The sequence below is a fragment of the Sphaeroforma arctica genome, assembly GCF_001186125.1.
Source record: "Sphaeroforma arctica JP610 unplaced genomic scaffold supercont1.767, whole genome shotgun sequence".
NCBI classification, from domain to species: Eukaryota; class Ichthyosporea; order Ichthyophonida; genus Sphaeroforma; species Sphaeroforma arctica.
This window is the reverse complement of record NW_014039791.1, coordinates 27319-44007: the sequence shown is the minus strand read 5'-3', so window position 1 is coordinate 44007 and position 16689 is coordinate 27319. Positions and strand designations below refer to the sequence as shown.

The window sequence follows — 16689 nt, the reverse complement described above, 5'->3', positions numbered from 1 at the left end:
AAAAATACAGAAGTTTTTGTAAAATACAACTACTACTAAATAAAATATATTTTCGACTCTTGGACTTGGAGTCTGGGTTGTCGTCTCATCAATCATGGGTGTCTCTTTGTACATAAAAGTCCTAAATAAATCCAATGTTTTTTTTATAAAACAATATATTGAGACTGTGTGAGTATGTATACTCTACAGTCGATTCTTTTTTTAAAAACAATACAGTCTCTCTCTACAAGTCTATATATTTAGTATTTTTATATAAAAAAATTGTAGTTGTTCTCTAAAATACATATTTAGGCTTCTTTATCTAATTTAGAAGAAGGCAATGAATATTACTTATTTACATATTTACTTCTCTTGTGGTTATGTCAACTGCCAAGCAACATGTGCCAAGCAACACATCATGACTCATGTAAATTTATTAAAAAAATTCCAGAGTATCAGACTACATAAATACAGACTACAGACTACAGAATACACTGTGTCACTGAGTGTACAGATTACACAAGTTAAAGTGTTATTTTTTTTAAACTCATCAGTAAGTCAGCAAGTATACTGTATTTAAAAATGACTGTACTGAAGAGTTTTTTAAAATGTACTGTACAGTGTACAGTACAGTGTACAATTACTCGAGGAATGAGAATAAATAAATGAGATGCTCTGAGCAAACAGCTGTACGCATACGTAAAGTCGGGCAGTCCTCCTGATCTGGTAAACGACGCGTCTTTTGCCTATGGCGACGCGTCGAGAACTCGAGACGCCGTTAACCTGTTCGCTTCAAGTTCTCAGTGTGGCCTGTGGAGGCCTGGGCTCTTTTTGTATATTTTAGAAAATGACTTAGAGTCAGACACTCTCAAAAGTCAAACAAATTCTATACATTAATCATTCTCAATTTCTCAAGTCATTCAGGCAATCACACCTCTGATCACTCAGAGGGACAGAGGCTCACTGGACAGTGGGCAAGTGGGCTCTACTACTCTAGGAGCTCAGTCACAGACGGGTCTGCAACTCTGGACTCTGGAGTCATATATATATATATGTATGTATGTATATATATATATTTCTGGGCTCTGGAGTCTACAGTATTTACCGGTTGAATATGTATTTACATTGTCATTGTACCTGACCTGGTTTCAGGCATAGTCGGAAAATGTAGTCTGAAAGTAGTTTCAGACTGTACATTTTACATGGCGTCCACAATCATTTCAACACTTGCATATCATTGTACTGCAGGCTTCTTTGTCGCAAGACTTAATGTCCTTTATTGTTTTGATTTTTTGATCGCATACAGCACAGTCCTTTGGCATGAAAGCAAGTGCACGTTATCGCCTGAAGACGTAAACAATACACTCTGGGGTGTATCACTGTTGCGACAATCTCAAATATACAAGTAAAGAGTATAGAAAACCTTATGTATTCTGATTCTCTGTATTATCAAATATGGTGACTGAAAATACTTGGTCGGTGGCTACAGCGACCAGCGGACCAGCACCTACCCACCAGGCCGACTATAAATATATACATACATGTCGGAAACTCTATACTATTTACGTCAAAGATATGCCGGAATTGTTTTAAACCTACATTACTTTTCGACATGTCGGCACTCGGCACTCGTCAGTCGAAATCTGAAACCAGGCCCGTTTATTTTTTTGAATATTCTTCCTTAACAGATGTATAAATTCCAAAAAATGCTCTGCATACACTCTTTTTTCTTTAATTCGGTCGGGCATTTGGGTCGGGGACTCGGGGATGAAAAAATAAAATAAAATTGTTATATAAAATAAATATGTATTTATTAAATTGTTTTATTTTTGTTCGTTTTTAAAACAAAAAAAAAACAAACCTAATTTTGCAATATATGTCGTCTGGTGCGGGGATGTGAACTTCATTACATTGTATCACACATTGAGGGAGATACATATTCGGCTATAAATAAATAGAATTATCCCATGACGAGTTTACGTAAGACGTGTGCTTTGCTTTTATCACTCGGTGCGAGTCAAAGTGTGGCTCTACCAGGATACAAGAATCGAGTACCCAATGGTGCGGCAGTTCGTTGCTTCGACGGTGCAGAAGACTGCAATCGTGAAGGTGAAAGATATTTAGCATTTGTTGAAGCTGATTTTCCGAATGTGCGATTACTTCAGTCATGCCTTCGCGTTCACTCCTATTTGAATTTGTTTTATTGATGAACCATGGTACTTGATATATTTGCATCAACGAGTCTTGGAATAAATAACACGATGTATTCAAACCTGATATCTGTTCTATTTGAACAGGTATCTGCGAGGGATTAGGTCACGCCACTTGCGCTGGCGGTTCTTTTCCTTTGAATCCATTTGGGGTTAGTTTGACAACCAATGGCCACCAGTGGACACTAGAGCTATGCAATGAGGATAGCGATGGCGATGGTTAGTTTGCTACCCTATGTTCTTGCTGTCATAAACTTTTTGTGTTGCAGTACGTGCATCGATGAGTATAGTCACGACGCTTCTCTAAGCTGTTCGTATCTAACATATAAATGTATAATTTCTATATTATTTGCTTCATACTGTAGGTCTCACCAATGGTCAAGAGCTCGGGGATCCCTGTTGCCAGTGGGTGGTGGGTAGTTCACCACACGTTTCACTCTTAAATCCAGAGTTTATGCCTTCACATCCAGGTAATCTATTGGTCTTACGCCTCGTAGGCACGTTACTGAGACGATTGCGCAGATGATATGTTGCCTTACATAGCGATAAACATTCAAATTGATCGTTCTTGACTTGTATGATTTTAGAGCTGTGCATTTGTGTCACGCTTTCATTTGCATGCAGTCTTTTCAATTTGTATTTTAACGCTAGTACAGGAAATTCTCTGGACAAGCACACTTTTGATCTTTCAGCCGTGATGTGTGAGATTGATCGGGATGAAATATCAGAGTCTGTATGGACACCTCCAGATGCTGAAAAAGAGGGATGGTATCAACCTGGCGAGAGCGAGGTATGTATTGTTTTGTTCGTCGGCGTGTGTGGTTTCGTTGAGGTCAATAGAGTAATCTTCTCCTAGTCGATTTATATCCATAGTGTCCTGGCAATTTTATTTACTTATTTTTGCCGTAAACAACCGCAGATGTCTGTTACTTACGTGATGAAGAATAATATAACATTGCCGGCAAAAGTGACGGAATACATAACCTACGGGTTCAAGGTCGATTTTAGTGAGCACGATGTGCTCCATATGGTGGGCGCGGAGGCAATTGTTGGCAACGTAGAGAAGGTGCATCACTTCCTCCTGGTAAGTAAGAATAGTTGTAGTTCTCACACTTTAGCATTATGTCTTGGAGTGCAGCTGCGAATTTGAAGATGATTGAGTTGGTCATGTCGCTTTTCCGTCCGGCTTGAGAAGTTGTGCGATTGTTTGCTGCGAATTTGCGTTGCGAGATCGTTGAAGTCCAGCAAAATATCAACGATAATAATTGTCGTGAAAATTACAATTCTTATCAGTTTGGCTGTAAAGATGCTGGCGATATCATCGAGAATGGAGAGGAATTACATCGACTACCCATGGAAGACGCAGATTGCGAGAATTCGGAGTTCATTTGGGGCTGGGCCCCAGGGGTCTCGAAAACAAGGTACGCTACTTCTAGTATTAAATCAGGAAGGACTCACAAATAGGTATTAGGCACTCTAGGGAAATACTGCTGGAGTTGAAGTTCTGCTCCTGAGACTATTCAACATAGCACTTTTCCTCAGTTGTAATATGGAGTCGTGCTATGGGCTTGCATATAGTAATTTGAGGCAAGCTCATCTGGATTTTTTATGCCTTTTCTTCCGGACATTCAGACTTCCAGCGGAGGCCGGCATCAGGTTTGAGAATGGAACTCTGAATAACTACCTACATCTGCAAATCCATTACGACAATCCAGGCCAGGAAGCAGGGGACTATGACATGTATGTGTGAGTAGCGATTTGTGTGAGAACGCTCAGTGCATGTCGCTGATCGCGTAAAATGTATCGCCCTGTGTCAAACAGAAGGTATTATTCAATTCGGGATCCAGCTCTTTATATTAGTTTATGTATGTGGTGTGGTTTATATTGCGGGTGTTTAGCGCAACTGATCTTTGCTGTGGTGAGTGCTAGTCATGCAAAGCAACTAATCTCTGCCGCGGCTCAAGCGTGGCGTTTAACGCGACTTTTTCTTTTGCTGTGGTTTACATTTTACAGGTCTGGTGTAATTCTGTATTTCACGCCTGACCTGCGTACCTACGACGCTGGTATATTCCAGACTGGCTATGCCTTGGGTGTTAACATTGGAGAGATACCACCGCTTAAGCCTGGTTTTTTCAAATCGCACATTTGCGAAGTGGATATGGAAGCTGGGGTATGTAGCCGGTATAAATTTGTATGTAGCCGGTATTTATTTGTATTTAGCCGGTATATATTTATATGTAGCCGGTATATAATTGTATTTAGCCGGTATATATGTGTATGCAGCCGGTATATATTTGTATGTAGCAAGAGTGGTATATATTTGTGGTAATAGTTTGACTCCAACTTTGCAAATTGTGGATTTATAACCGTGTTGCAGAGTTATATTATAGGGTTTTGTTGCAGTTTACAGTTACTAACCTTGAAATATAACTGGCTCGTATTTTATATTCGAAATTTCGTGCCACAGGAATCGGTTACAGCATTTGCTTGGTGGGGACATGCACATCTGCTCGGCCGCGCTGTATGGAATGAACACTACCGCAGCTGTGAAAAGATCGGCGAATTAGGGCGGGAAATGGCATATTGGTTTGATAACCAATACTATGGATTATATGAACCTACCGAAATACGAAACGGAGATGCTATCCAGACCACGTGCGTCTTCAATTCCGAAGAGCGCACAGAGAGCACTTGGGGTGGCATTGCTACTAGAGAAGAAATGTGCTACAATAACATCATGTACTATCCCAAAGACAATGTAAGTGGTTCATATGTTTGACTTTGTTTGTAGAATATATTTTGTCGATTCTATTTACCATCTTTAAGGCAGGTTGGAGGTTGTTTCTATTTGGCGTTTGAGTCCAACGTTGTGCATCGAAGCACAAGAAAAATGTTAATCACTTTTGTGTTGCACATCCTTGTACGCGCGCGCCGCACAGCCAGCTGAGTGTGATGTACGTGTGCAAAGCTGTGATCCGATGTGTTGATACTAAGCCCATTAACCGGACCTTATTCTGATTATGCTTTAACTATTCGACGACACAGATAAAATGCAGAACGAGAGATTTCTACGATGGAGATCTACTACCAACTGACAGCACCTCACAGTTTGTGTTGTCTCATCCGGGACCTGTATCGGGCGGCAAGCCAGGATGTGAGGAAAGTCTGAGTGAGAAGCCTCAGATGAACTTTATGCCCGTGATAGTATCCTTTATCAAAGCGCAATGTGCACAAGCCCTTGGAGATGAGACTACCAAAAAAATCACGGATGTTTTCCTCAACGCAGGCGACGAAGGTGTATGTCTTTACCGTGAGCCTCGATTAACTTAACCTTTCTGCCACGCATACATACTCTGACTGATTTCATACTGAGTGTGGCGTAAGCCTGACGCAGGTTCTGATACGAAAGCTCCTAAGTTTGTTCTTGTAGATTCTGACGAGAAAAAACATTCTTTGTTTTTATTATCTCAGATAAGTTCAATATTGAAGGCCTGATCCAATCGGTGTTTAGTGCTACCTGTGATACGCCACAAGTCGGTGGCGTTTGCCCTCAGGATTGTCTGAGCTTGATGGACGGTCTCGCGGATTGCGTTGGGACAACCTATGGGTACGTATGCCTTGTTTTTGCAGTGTGTGGTGGGTGGGTGGGTATTGAATCAAAAAAATATAATCGGTGCGTAGACCGTTTCAATTTCTCGCGTGCTTTTGCACTCATCTCGCTTACGTTATTAGTCATGTTTTAGAGTGTTTGAAGAGTATTCGTCATGTTTGTATCTAAATCTTTGCCCTATACCACTTTTAAATTCTATGATCACTTTTATCACTGTGTGAGCTGTGACGGCAGTTTAATGAATAGTCTGGGTCACCTGGGGAGACATCCGCAAATCTTAAACCTTAACACTATCGTTCCATCCTAAACAGCGCTTTTCTTACCGGTTCCTTCCCTACTTTATGCTCGAATTGGGTTCCGTTGGAGGCGGAAAGCGAGTAGGCTCTGCTGGCGGAACGGCGCAATTAGTGGAAATGACATAGATGAGCCGTACTAGAATGAGCGAGTAACAACGTTTGCTGAGAAAGGTTTCTTATCAGCGTCGCGATTAGTAATTGTGTATTGTATGCACGTACGTCCTCTCGTTAAATATAATGAATATTCTGTTCAAAGAAACATAAATAATGTATTTGGAATGAGTTCGATCGACAATTCAATGGCCATCACCAAATTTATCACTCAGCGCAAGTTGTAGACTCCAGCTGTACTAATTATATTGAGGCTTTTGTACCAGAAGGGATCTTGCATCCCTTCGTTGTGTGATCTCTTACTTCACCAACCGCACTGATACTTCCACTGCGGGACGGGCAGATTGCTAAATCGAACGTCGCAATTCGAATACGGCGAACTCAGAGATTTGTTCAAATATGACATTGTTTTATGCCGAACTAAAAGTATATAGCTCCCAAAAGTGTATGCTTGTGGAAGCCCCTAGCATTTCGTCGGCACAATTGAAACCCAATAACCAAGCACAAGCATTCATCTGACTGATATGCATTATAATTGTGAACTATGTGGACTAGAAAAGGCTTGTTTGTATATTTATTGATAGCTTTATTCTGGATACAATCAAGACTCGTGACCGAAATTTCTTAGGCAATTGTAAATCAATACTAGTTGCAATCGATCGCACACATAAAATCGATATTAAAATTCAATAAATCCTACATAGGTGCATATATCGTCCCATGTCGTATATACAAGCTTATTAACATACATTATATTATACTACTGCTGATATGCGTACATGAATATGCAATGGTGCCCATAATGGTGATATATTTATATAGATGAGTATATAAACTATGTATGTATGTAGTTTATGTGCTGATCTCTCTCTCCTATCCTACTGACAGTAAGACTGCTATGTATTTCGAATTCAGCGACTTCGACACATACATTATATTATACTATTACTTATTTATACCTACGTGAATATGTATTGGTGGTGATACTAGTGATTTATATAGGTGTGCTTATATATTTATATACTATTACTTATGTATACCTATGTGAATACGTGATGGTGGCAATAACGGTGGTTTATATAGATGTGGTCCAGTGACAGTCAGACTGCTATATGTTCGTATTCAGCGACTTCAACATATACATTGTATTATACACTATTTCTTATATATACCTTCTGCGAGTATGTAATGGTACTTATACTGGTGATTTATATAGTTGTGGGTATATAAACGTATGGCTGTATGCATTAACGTGCTGACCCTACTCTCTCTAGTGACAATCAGACTGCTATACATTTTGTATTCAGCTACTTTCACCTATACATGACCAGTATTGGCGCTCATACTGGTGAGTGGGTATATAAGCATAAATATGTATGTACATACGCGCTGATCTTCTCGCTCCCTCTATCTCTTTCTCTAGCGACAATCAAGACTGTTGTGTATTCCGTATTGAGCGACTTCCACCTATACATTATATTATACTAATACCCATATATGTCTATATGAATATACTTTGATGCTCATACTTGTGACTCCTATGGATGTGCTTATGTATGTATGCATTTATGTGATAATCTCTCTTTTCTAGTGACAACCAGACTCTTATATATTTAGTATTCAGTCGACTCATTTGATGTGCTTATGTGAATATGTAATGGTTCTCATATTGGTGATTTATGTAGACGGGGGGGGAGGGGGGAAGCGTATGTATGTACTTATATATGCATTTATGTGCTGATCTCTCTCTTTCTGGTGATAGTCAGCCTCCTATATAATTTGCTATTCAGTTCGACTTATTTATATTTATGCCTATGTAAATGTGTAATAGTGCTCATACTGGTGATTTATATAGATGTGGGCATATAATCGTATGTATATACATACGTACCTAGGCATTTATCTGATCTCGCGCTCACTCTTTCTAAGAGTGGCAGTCCAAGTCAGAGTGTATCAGCGTCTCCCTAAATATGGAAGCTCGCTTTAGGCGGCAAACATTTAGCTTTTATCATATTCCTTTGGCTTTTTATGGTTCAATTTTTAAATAATAGGAGAAATTCATATATTTATATGTAATTAAATATAGACACTCGATAAGTGCGATACTTAGTATATACTTTGATATGAATAATACAACTGTCCAAACCGTAGATACACATAATAAACGTGATACACGGTTCGTATGGACACATATGGTACATGGTTCGTACCATAGCTTCCTACAATGAACATATATACAAAGCAAAAGGTACATTTAATTGAGCATTGTACTTAGCTATGAGCTTATATGATAATAATCACATGATTACGTTAGGGTTGATTTACCCTCGTTGCACTATATATCACAACATCTTACACGCGAATGTACATGGTATGCCTTCGTCTACACTTGTTGTGCCACTAGACGTGCGTTTAGATTGTATACCATTAACTCCTTGTGTACCTATATGCTAGCTCTTTACTTTTCGTCATTAGATTAAAGGTAGAGAACTTCAAACTGAGACTAAACCACTAAGCGTGTGTATCTGTGGCCCGTTAATGCTCTGGAAACCCGAGATTTTAATTGATCTTATCACACGATAGTGTTCAAACTATTAAATTACTATAAACAGGGGCTATGACTGTGAGCGTGTGTGCATCTGTGGCCTGTTAATAGTCTATATATCCAATCATGCTGCTTGTTACCACCACACAATAGTGTTCGGACTCTCCATAGCTGCAAGCAATGACTCTGATATCGCATTGCTTACACTCAGTTATCCGTGACTGTACTGCCTTGCGTAGACATGCACTTCTGAAGACTAAAGAGTTTAAGGAAAATACTACTGAGAAGCCATGCCGAAGCAGACACAGGATGTGGAACACAAGTCTGAAATGGCCGAACTGGTCGCACAGCACGAGGTGAGTGTACCTGAACACCCGAGCAAGCAGGGGTTGTACGGGATACTTCTTGCGTAATTCACGTAAGTTTGTGTACCTACAAGTCGATTGCATACACAATATAAACATAGTACACGTATATTTGAATGTGTACACGATAGAAACATAGGGCACGTATATTTGCATGCGTATACGATAGAAACATAGCACACGTATATTTGCATGTGTGTATGCATACTTGTAGGTCAAACGCATACATGGCATGTACATGCCATGCGTATATTTACACATGTGTAGCGTGTATTTGCAACTCGATAACGCCAACCAAGATTAACTTCTCGAATATGTTACTACTTCTATGGTAATAGCTACTTGAGCGACACTCTCTCTGCCTACGTTAGCTCTGATCGCTCGAACACCCAAGTGTTTGTTGGTCAGACTTTGTGGACTATTGATCACAACCTTACGGTCTGAGACTGAGGCTGTTGCGGCCTCTGGCTGTCGTGGCTTGCAGGATCGGTTAGACACTTCTTTGTTCCAACCTAGCCTATAGTCTAACTATATGCCTATAGCCTACGGTATATGTCTATAGTCTATGGTATATACCTATAGTCGACGGTATATGCTTAGTAGCGAACTGCAAACATACGGGAAGACTTTATAGGATATGAGGACCTGGCTTAATTCATATGTGAAAGTCTGTTTAGAAGTGAAGGCAGCTCCCATATTGCAACGTAAAAGCGTTGCCAATAAACTCACTCTCAAGCATGTTACTCTTGACATACCGGAATATTCTAACGTTTCAACCCAAGATCAGTGCTATCAGCATTGTGCATGATCTTATATGGTGCGTGCAGTTATATGGTGCGTGCATAGTGTACCCCCTGAGACCCACAGCTTATACTCGCCGCAGGTCCTTACCATAGTGGTTGAGGGTGCTTTGTACCTACCTATTATAGCATGTACTGAATGGGCCTATCCGTCTGAAACTTACAATACAGCGAGAAGTGGCCAATATCATAGAACAACACGTCGCTGAGATGATAGCCTTAGTACTGCGAGAGAAGAGGAAAGGCCTTATAGAGTATTCCGGTGGGTTTGGAGTTGTTGTATGGTTTACATACAAATGCGTACCTAGGCTTGTACTATTGAGAGCCTGTGATTGATCTGCACAGATAGCCAGTGTATGTGGTTTGTTTGTTTTGTTTCCGCCGGCATACTCATGGGCAACGTCAAAGAGACTCGTCCGTTGTACACTTTTCCAGTGTCCGATCTGTCGTTGTCGTGATGCTGCGGTGAACAACACCCTCAAGCGCAGTGTAGCAGTGCTTGCGTGTAGTATTCCTGTGACTACCTCTGCAGTCGTGCGCTGATTACAGTGTCAACAATAATGCATTGATAGATAGTGTTGCACACCATCTTGGAGCTGGTCGCACCCACTTCGATGTACACGTTCGTGTGCATATCATGTGTCTATATGCTTGTGGCTCCGCCTAAGCCCGCCGATGTCTTGTCCAGCGGACTCTCGTAGTCAACTGCCACGGAGCAGAAGTGACTATAGTGTGTATCGATATGTAAAAATGCTGAACTATTATGCGTTGTTGAGGCATTTGCGACATAAAAGCTGTGCCTATAGTCCACGTTTAGTAATCTCAGAGTGTTTGAGCTCGAGTGGATGTAAATGTCAGAATGGGAGTGGCTGGTATTGAGCTTACTTTATTCGTTGCTGGGGAATGGTGTCTTTATTCGTGTATTCCAAATGGACAATACTGGGCACCAACTTTGCAACTACAATTCCATATTGCTCTCCTGGTGGCGGTGATCACATGTTGCTTTCGCAGTGTTGTTCTCCACAAGGTGTTGGAGGGTTATAAGTATCTGCAATATTGGACTACAGCATGCACATTAGCGTATCATATAGTGTATGCCGGATACGAAGGATACTCTAGCTTAGTCAGCTTTTGCACAACTAGATATCGTCACAGAGAAATCAGCACGGGGATCGCGCAGAGCGGTAGAGTGAAATAGAGTTGGTAATTTAAATCCATGAGCGTATATATCTGAAAGTGTCATTCATTCGGTATCCTACTACGAACTCATTCGTCTATCATGTCATTGTCATGTTTACTTGGACTATTGACAGAGGCCACCATAGGTCCAGACGATCCCTTCCAGTTGACCGCACGTCGTCATGGCAACCAAATGAGGTATTTGAGAAGTGTCCACAAACAAGCCCAGAAAGAGCTCAGAGTCAAGCACCGAAATATCATCAAAGCTAAGAATGCTGCTCTAAATCTAAACAAAACTCCGAAAAAGGTGTGAATTCAGTGCGTGTTTCCGCCATGTTTATCTTTTACATTTATTCCATCGCACGCGTATGAAAAAGTATGGTAGCTGCTATCGCTGGTGTAAATTGTGACACCACTCAGTTGTGAGTTGTGAGTGGGATCGATAGTGTGTAGGTTTGGAGGGGGGATTACCTGACCTGCTGTTAGGATGCTGACTAACCCGCTCTCTATTGTCAGTATTCATAATGCTTCATGGACGTGTGTGATCTGCGCGCATAAAGAAATACATATCGCTCGCATCTTATTTTTTAAAATAGGCATCGTAACTTACTTTATATATAGATAACACCCACTCCGGCACCAGTGAAGGAGCAATACTCAGCGAAGAGTATCCAGAGTACCATAGACAGTCAACTGAAAGTCACTACTGTCAATACACCGATCTACACAAGCCTGGACGGGGATGCTGATGAAACTTCAGCTGCACAAACAGTTAGATTGTTAGTCGACCAGAATATTGCTACTATCACACCTGTTTCAATTGATCCGAGCCTAGACGGGGATGCTATTGACAGTGTAACTGAAACTATCAGTATTCAGCGAACGGTAGGTTGTCAGGACATATCCCCGGCTATTGGTACACCGTGCAAGCAGAGCTCAACAGGGTATACTGACCAGAGGTCAACTGCGCCTGCGATTAAATGCGCAGAACAAGGCCCGACAACCGTACAGCGCGAAACCGAAACGTCGTGGATAAGGACAAGGAATGACACACCAGTACCCGTCACGCAGACGATGGAGGGAAGTACAGTTATGCAACAAGTCACACACACGCCCACATCCAGTCGTAGTAGTTCAGCGGAGAATCCACAAGCTAGGGTTGTTCATGGGATAGCACCTGCCACACCGATACGTGGCATGGGGACTAAGCAGATGCACACCCCTAACGAGACACAAACAGATCAGGTCGATCTTATTACGGACCTGTCGTATACATCAGTGTCTGGCACTACACCCGACCACGCACGCTCCCTCGTAAGACCTGTGGCTAGGACTAGTGCGGAGTTAACACAGCACTGGCCAGGGCGTGATGCGCGAGTGGCTGTGGATGGAGCAGACATTGCGGGTAAGAATGCTCTATCCGTAGAGCGTAAGAGTACAGGTGCGTGCAGGGCGAGTGCGAACATGGTTCTAGACCAAGGGATGAGGACACCAGAAAGAGCATACGCAAATAAAGAGACACGTACAGATGAGAGTGTATGCATGAATGGAGGGGCGTACGCGACCAAGAGACAATGCGCCGAGGAAATGGGTAGTATGTGTACGCCAGTGCAGACTCGGCAGGATAGCAGGACACGAGTACTGCGCATGGATGGCACATCTTTCTCACCGCCAGACTATGTACCAGCCACGCAGCCACATAGAGTGCCAATACCAACTACGGACAATACACAAATATCTCGGTCTGACTGTGTACAAATACTACAACCACATGCAGCACATCCCTTACCTACATACAGTGTGCACACGCCACGGCAGGACACGGAACAGACGCCACAAGCGAGGGACAGTGCATATGGCACCAGCACAAAGGTACGGCTGCAGTCTCACCTCGACGATCCCACTACCCCGATTCGTTACCATGGTAACCATACTTTTATCACTGGACCGACACCCGGTTCCCGAGGTAATTTGAACTTCTTTACGCGTTTACCGACGCACGCTGGAGCATCCACATCCGGGGGTGCGGATAAGCAGATATCAACAGTATCAGTGAATGGTCTCAGCTCAGTAGGTAAGGGTGTAGCTACAGCAGCAGGAGGGTTGAATGCTGTTGTCTCGAGTGGTGGTATGGTCTCTGAAGCACTGCAAAACGAAAGCACTGCCATTGCGAGTGACCCTAAAGCTATAGCATCGATGGGAGAGAAACATCATGTTTTCATGGACGACAGTAGAAACACAGAACCAATTTTATGGGATAATTCCTGTACCACGGATTGTATTGCGACTGCTGATCCCTTAGATATAAAAGGTTTTAATTTAGCAAGCGTAGGTGCGAACGCTCAACCCCTGCTTATCCAAGCAACGGTTACGAGCTCGCCTCTTACACGCACACGCACTCCCAATATGAACACCATGACCCCCATGCAGTTCAACTACTACTCGGCTATGCGACAGCAGTACAACAGTAGGCTACAGCAACGCTGCACACCGCCTCACACCAACAGCTCCACATACCCTCCACACACTCGAACGCCCACTCTTGCAGAGCTCACTATCAACCACGCCCACCCTGGGGCCAGTCGAGTAGCCCTAACTTGCCAGTCACACGTGTCTGTGCCAGCAAACCAGCATGATGGTAGTGCCTATGTAGCGTGTACCGAGGACAGCGATGAGGGACATACTGGCGCTGAGACGCATCTGGCGGGTACGGGCGGGTGTGCGTCTAACACTCGGATCGAGGCCACAGAACCGCGTGTGAATAGAAAACGAGACAGTGGCGTGTGTATGGATGCGATGGGGATGGATTCTGCGCCGCAGTCTGGATGGAGGTCAGATTCAATGCATATGTTGCAGGCTAATGGTTCCTCTGATCTGTGTGCCAATAGCGTTGGTGTAGGTTGTGTGGGCTCTGGCATCGATACGACGTCGCAGCAGGCGGTTAGTACTAAAACATTGGGCCCAGACGCTGGAGACGAGGGCATCGTGTCCATGGAGGTATCTGCAGGTGTAGGTAATACTATACACTTGAGCGCATCTGGCAGTCACACGCAGGTGCCTGTCGCATCGTACACAAATATACAGAGCGTGGAGTGCACATCCACTGCCCTCGAGTCTCCCGCGCCCGTAGTTGCGTCTGGTGGTGTGCATGGGGGTGTACTTGCTACACCGAGCCATTCTTCGATAGTGCAACGCCTCACCCAAGCTAGTAGTAACAGTATGGTGTGTACGGCCGATAGTGATACGCACCCACACTCTGCAACACCCCCTCCGACTACTATCAACCAGTTACCTACACTTGCGGGCCACAGCCCCGACCAGTCAGGCACAGAATGTACTGTATCTATTTGTAGAACCAATCAATCGCCGGAATCTGCGGTGGCGGCCGATTGGACAGTTGAGCCGGCGACTACCGTAGCTGCGGCTGAGACGAATGTATATGAAGGCGCCTCTATGGAAAGTGCAGAGTTAAACACACATACACTTGAACTTTCAAGTGCAAAGGCACGTCTGGAGATGCGGAAGGATAGTACGAGTGCGTGTCCCGGACTTACAACGGCCAACACACAGGTGCACGTGCACGTACAGCCACAGGTGGTTGATATGACTCCGGTGTCTACACGCACACGCACACGCACACGCACACGATTGGAGAACAATGGGGCGCAAGGTATGTCTGTAGTGGCTCTTCGAAACTTCAAAGTTGCTGCCTCTAATCCTCAGGCGAATGTGTTTCCTCAGGCGAATGTACTTATTGTCCCATTTTGGGTATTGGAGTTTTGTTTCTGAGCGTATTTGAAACGTTCTATTTTTAGATAATGGGCTCCTCAGCACCAGAATAGGCCAATGAGTAAATCTGATCCTTGCTGACTAATCGGGTCCAATTCGATTCAACTCTACCTGAATTTATTCCATACTGTTTGCTAATGCCATGCTGTTTATTGTATCAGCGAGTCTGGAAACACAGGCGCAGACAATCAAAGAGGAACAAATATGTACCGAACTGACTACGAGTGATCTGGCCCACATGTATCTTCAGCAAGATGATTTGGAGACCATCGATGCCATCATCAAATCGGAGTTTCCTTCAGAAGATGCTAAGGTGAGGTTTCCATCGTGTTGATTATATAGAAGCACATAGGGTTGTGTGCGTGTGTTTATGTGTATTTATGCATACGCCTCTAAAGCAGCACGGTATGCACACGCAATACTTGAGCGTGCTAGAAGCTCTCCTGTGAAGTAAAAAGTATCCACCCTGTGAAATGATGCAGGCAAGAGCACATCCTCTCGCACATATTATCTGCTGATATGTGCATAGATACGTACGCATCAACTGTACACTTACTTTCCTAAGAAGTAGGTACATACGAATGTATAGGCAATATGAATCTTTGTTATCATAGACGGCAAAGAGCACATAAAACCGTGCGAAGAAAGTCCTGTGACTCCAACAGATGCCTTCGATGACTGCTTGTCGCGAGATGTCTTTCTTTCAGTATTTATATCTGTGCCAAGAGCTTCTGATATATGCAGTTGTACGCTGGCAAGTCCAGTGCATCACTTATCCGTCGGTCAATGCGAATAGACATACACTCTCAACAGCATCCCCAGTAACACTGCTGCAGTGATCATTACGCGCAATGCTAAGTCTCTGATTTCCCGGTCGTCTTGCTGCATGATAGTCATAGCTCGCAAGCGCAGAATAAAAACTCTCGAATGGAGTTGAATAGAACGATTTATTTTATCTGTCTGTCTATATGATATTAATTCCAACTGGTTACTCGTTGTCAGGGCATACGTTCGTGCTATGGCCAGAGCTGAGTCGCACAGAGCACACTGTGCATACTTAAGCATGAAACATACCTACCTACATCATACCCGCTTTGAGCTCTGATAAATTCGCACTCGCGCCATAGCGTGAAATGGTGCTATGTGCAACTCGCCTCATCACTCACATCTACTACATACACAGTAGAGCGACTGGTATCAACGACAGTCGAAACTGATCTACTACTCGTTGAATCGTGCTGATCAACTCTGCGCGCTACGCAACGCACTGCCCTCCTCGCACCAATGAAGTTCTTGCGTATAAACGTTCCTACTCCACGTATTTTTATCAACGATTCTGGATCAAAGACACCCAACTGAATGACCTCTGCACTACTGTCTGAACCTGAGACGTAGCGTACACACAGGTGCACTGTGACCTATGCATATCAACCGTCGTGTATACTTTAATATGAGTCTGAATGATCTCTGTACCCATTACATGCACGTACTTGACAGACGGAGTCCATTCTTGACTGCGAAGAGACTGATCCGCCAGTGGAAGAGTATACCACACCACTTCGTATTTCCAAAAAGAAAGGGACTCCCCCATCAGAGGGTAGGCCCAAATTGTTTCCCACGCTATATATATATATACATCCATATACTATATATATAAATACATATATATATATATATATATATATATATATATATATATATATATACATATATATATATATATATATATATATATATATATATATATATATATATTATGTATGTATGTATGTATGTATGTATGTATATATATATATATATATGTG

The 16689-nt window shown here is 42.8% G+C and overlaps 3 protein-coding genes across 3 annotated transcripts in view; all 3 read left to right on the top strand.

The window, feature by feature from the left end:
* Positions 1 to 4656: 4656 nt before the first annotated feature.
* SARC_08487 (hypothetical protein) lies at positions 4657 to 6180 on the top strand (the record flags this gene model as incomplete). Its single annotated transcript, XM_014297547.1, has 4 exons — positions 4657 to 4947; positions 5235 to 5484; positions 5661 to 5796; positions 6111 to 6180. Coding segments are annotated over 4 exons (747 nt in total), but the record flags the coding sequence as incomplete, so codon positions are not given.
* A 2861-nt stretch (positions 6181 to 9041) lies between these two features.
* On the top strand, positions 9042 to 14884 carry SARC_08486 (hypothetical protein; the record flags this gene model as incomplete). The annotated part of the gene is made up of 4 exons (XM_014297546.1): positions 9042 to 9107; positions 10088 to 10178; positions 11230 to 11402; positions 11717 to 14884. 4 exons carry the CDS (start codon positions 9042 to 9044, stop codon positions 14882 to 14884), a joined length of 3498 nt encoding a protein of 1165 aa, XP_014153021.1.
* A 142-nt stretch (positions 14885 to 15026) lies between these two features.
* Positions 15027 to 16689, top strand: part of SARC_08485 (hypothetical protein) — a gene marked incomplete at both ends in the record, with an annotated part of 12449 nt that continues 10786 nt past the window's right edge. The window contains 2 exons of the mRNA XM_014297545.1: positions 15027 to 15197; positions 16382 to 16481. Of these exons, the coding sequence (XP_014153020.1) occupies positions 15027 to 15197; positions 16382 to 16481 (271 nt within the window). The remainder of the gene's footprint in view (positions 15198 to 16381; positions 16482 to 16689) is intronic.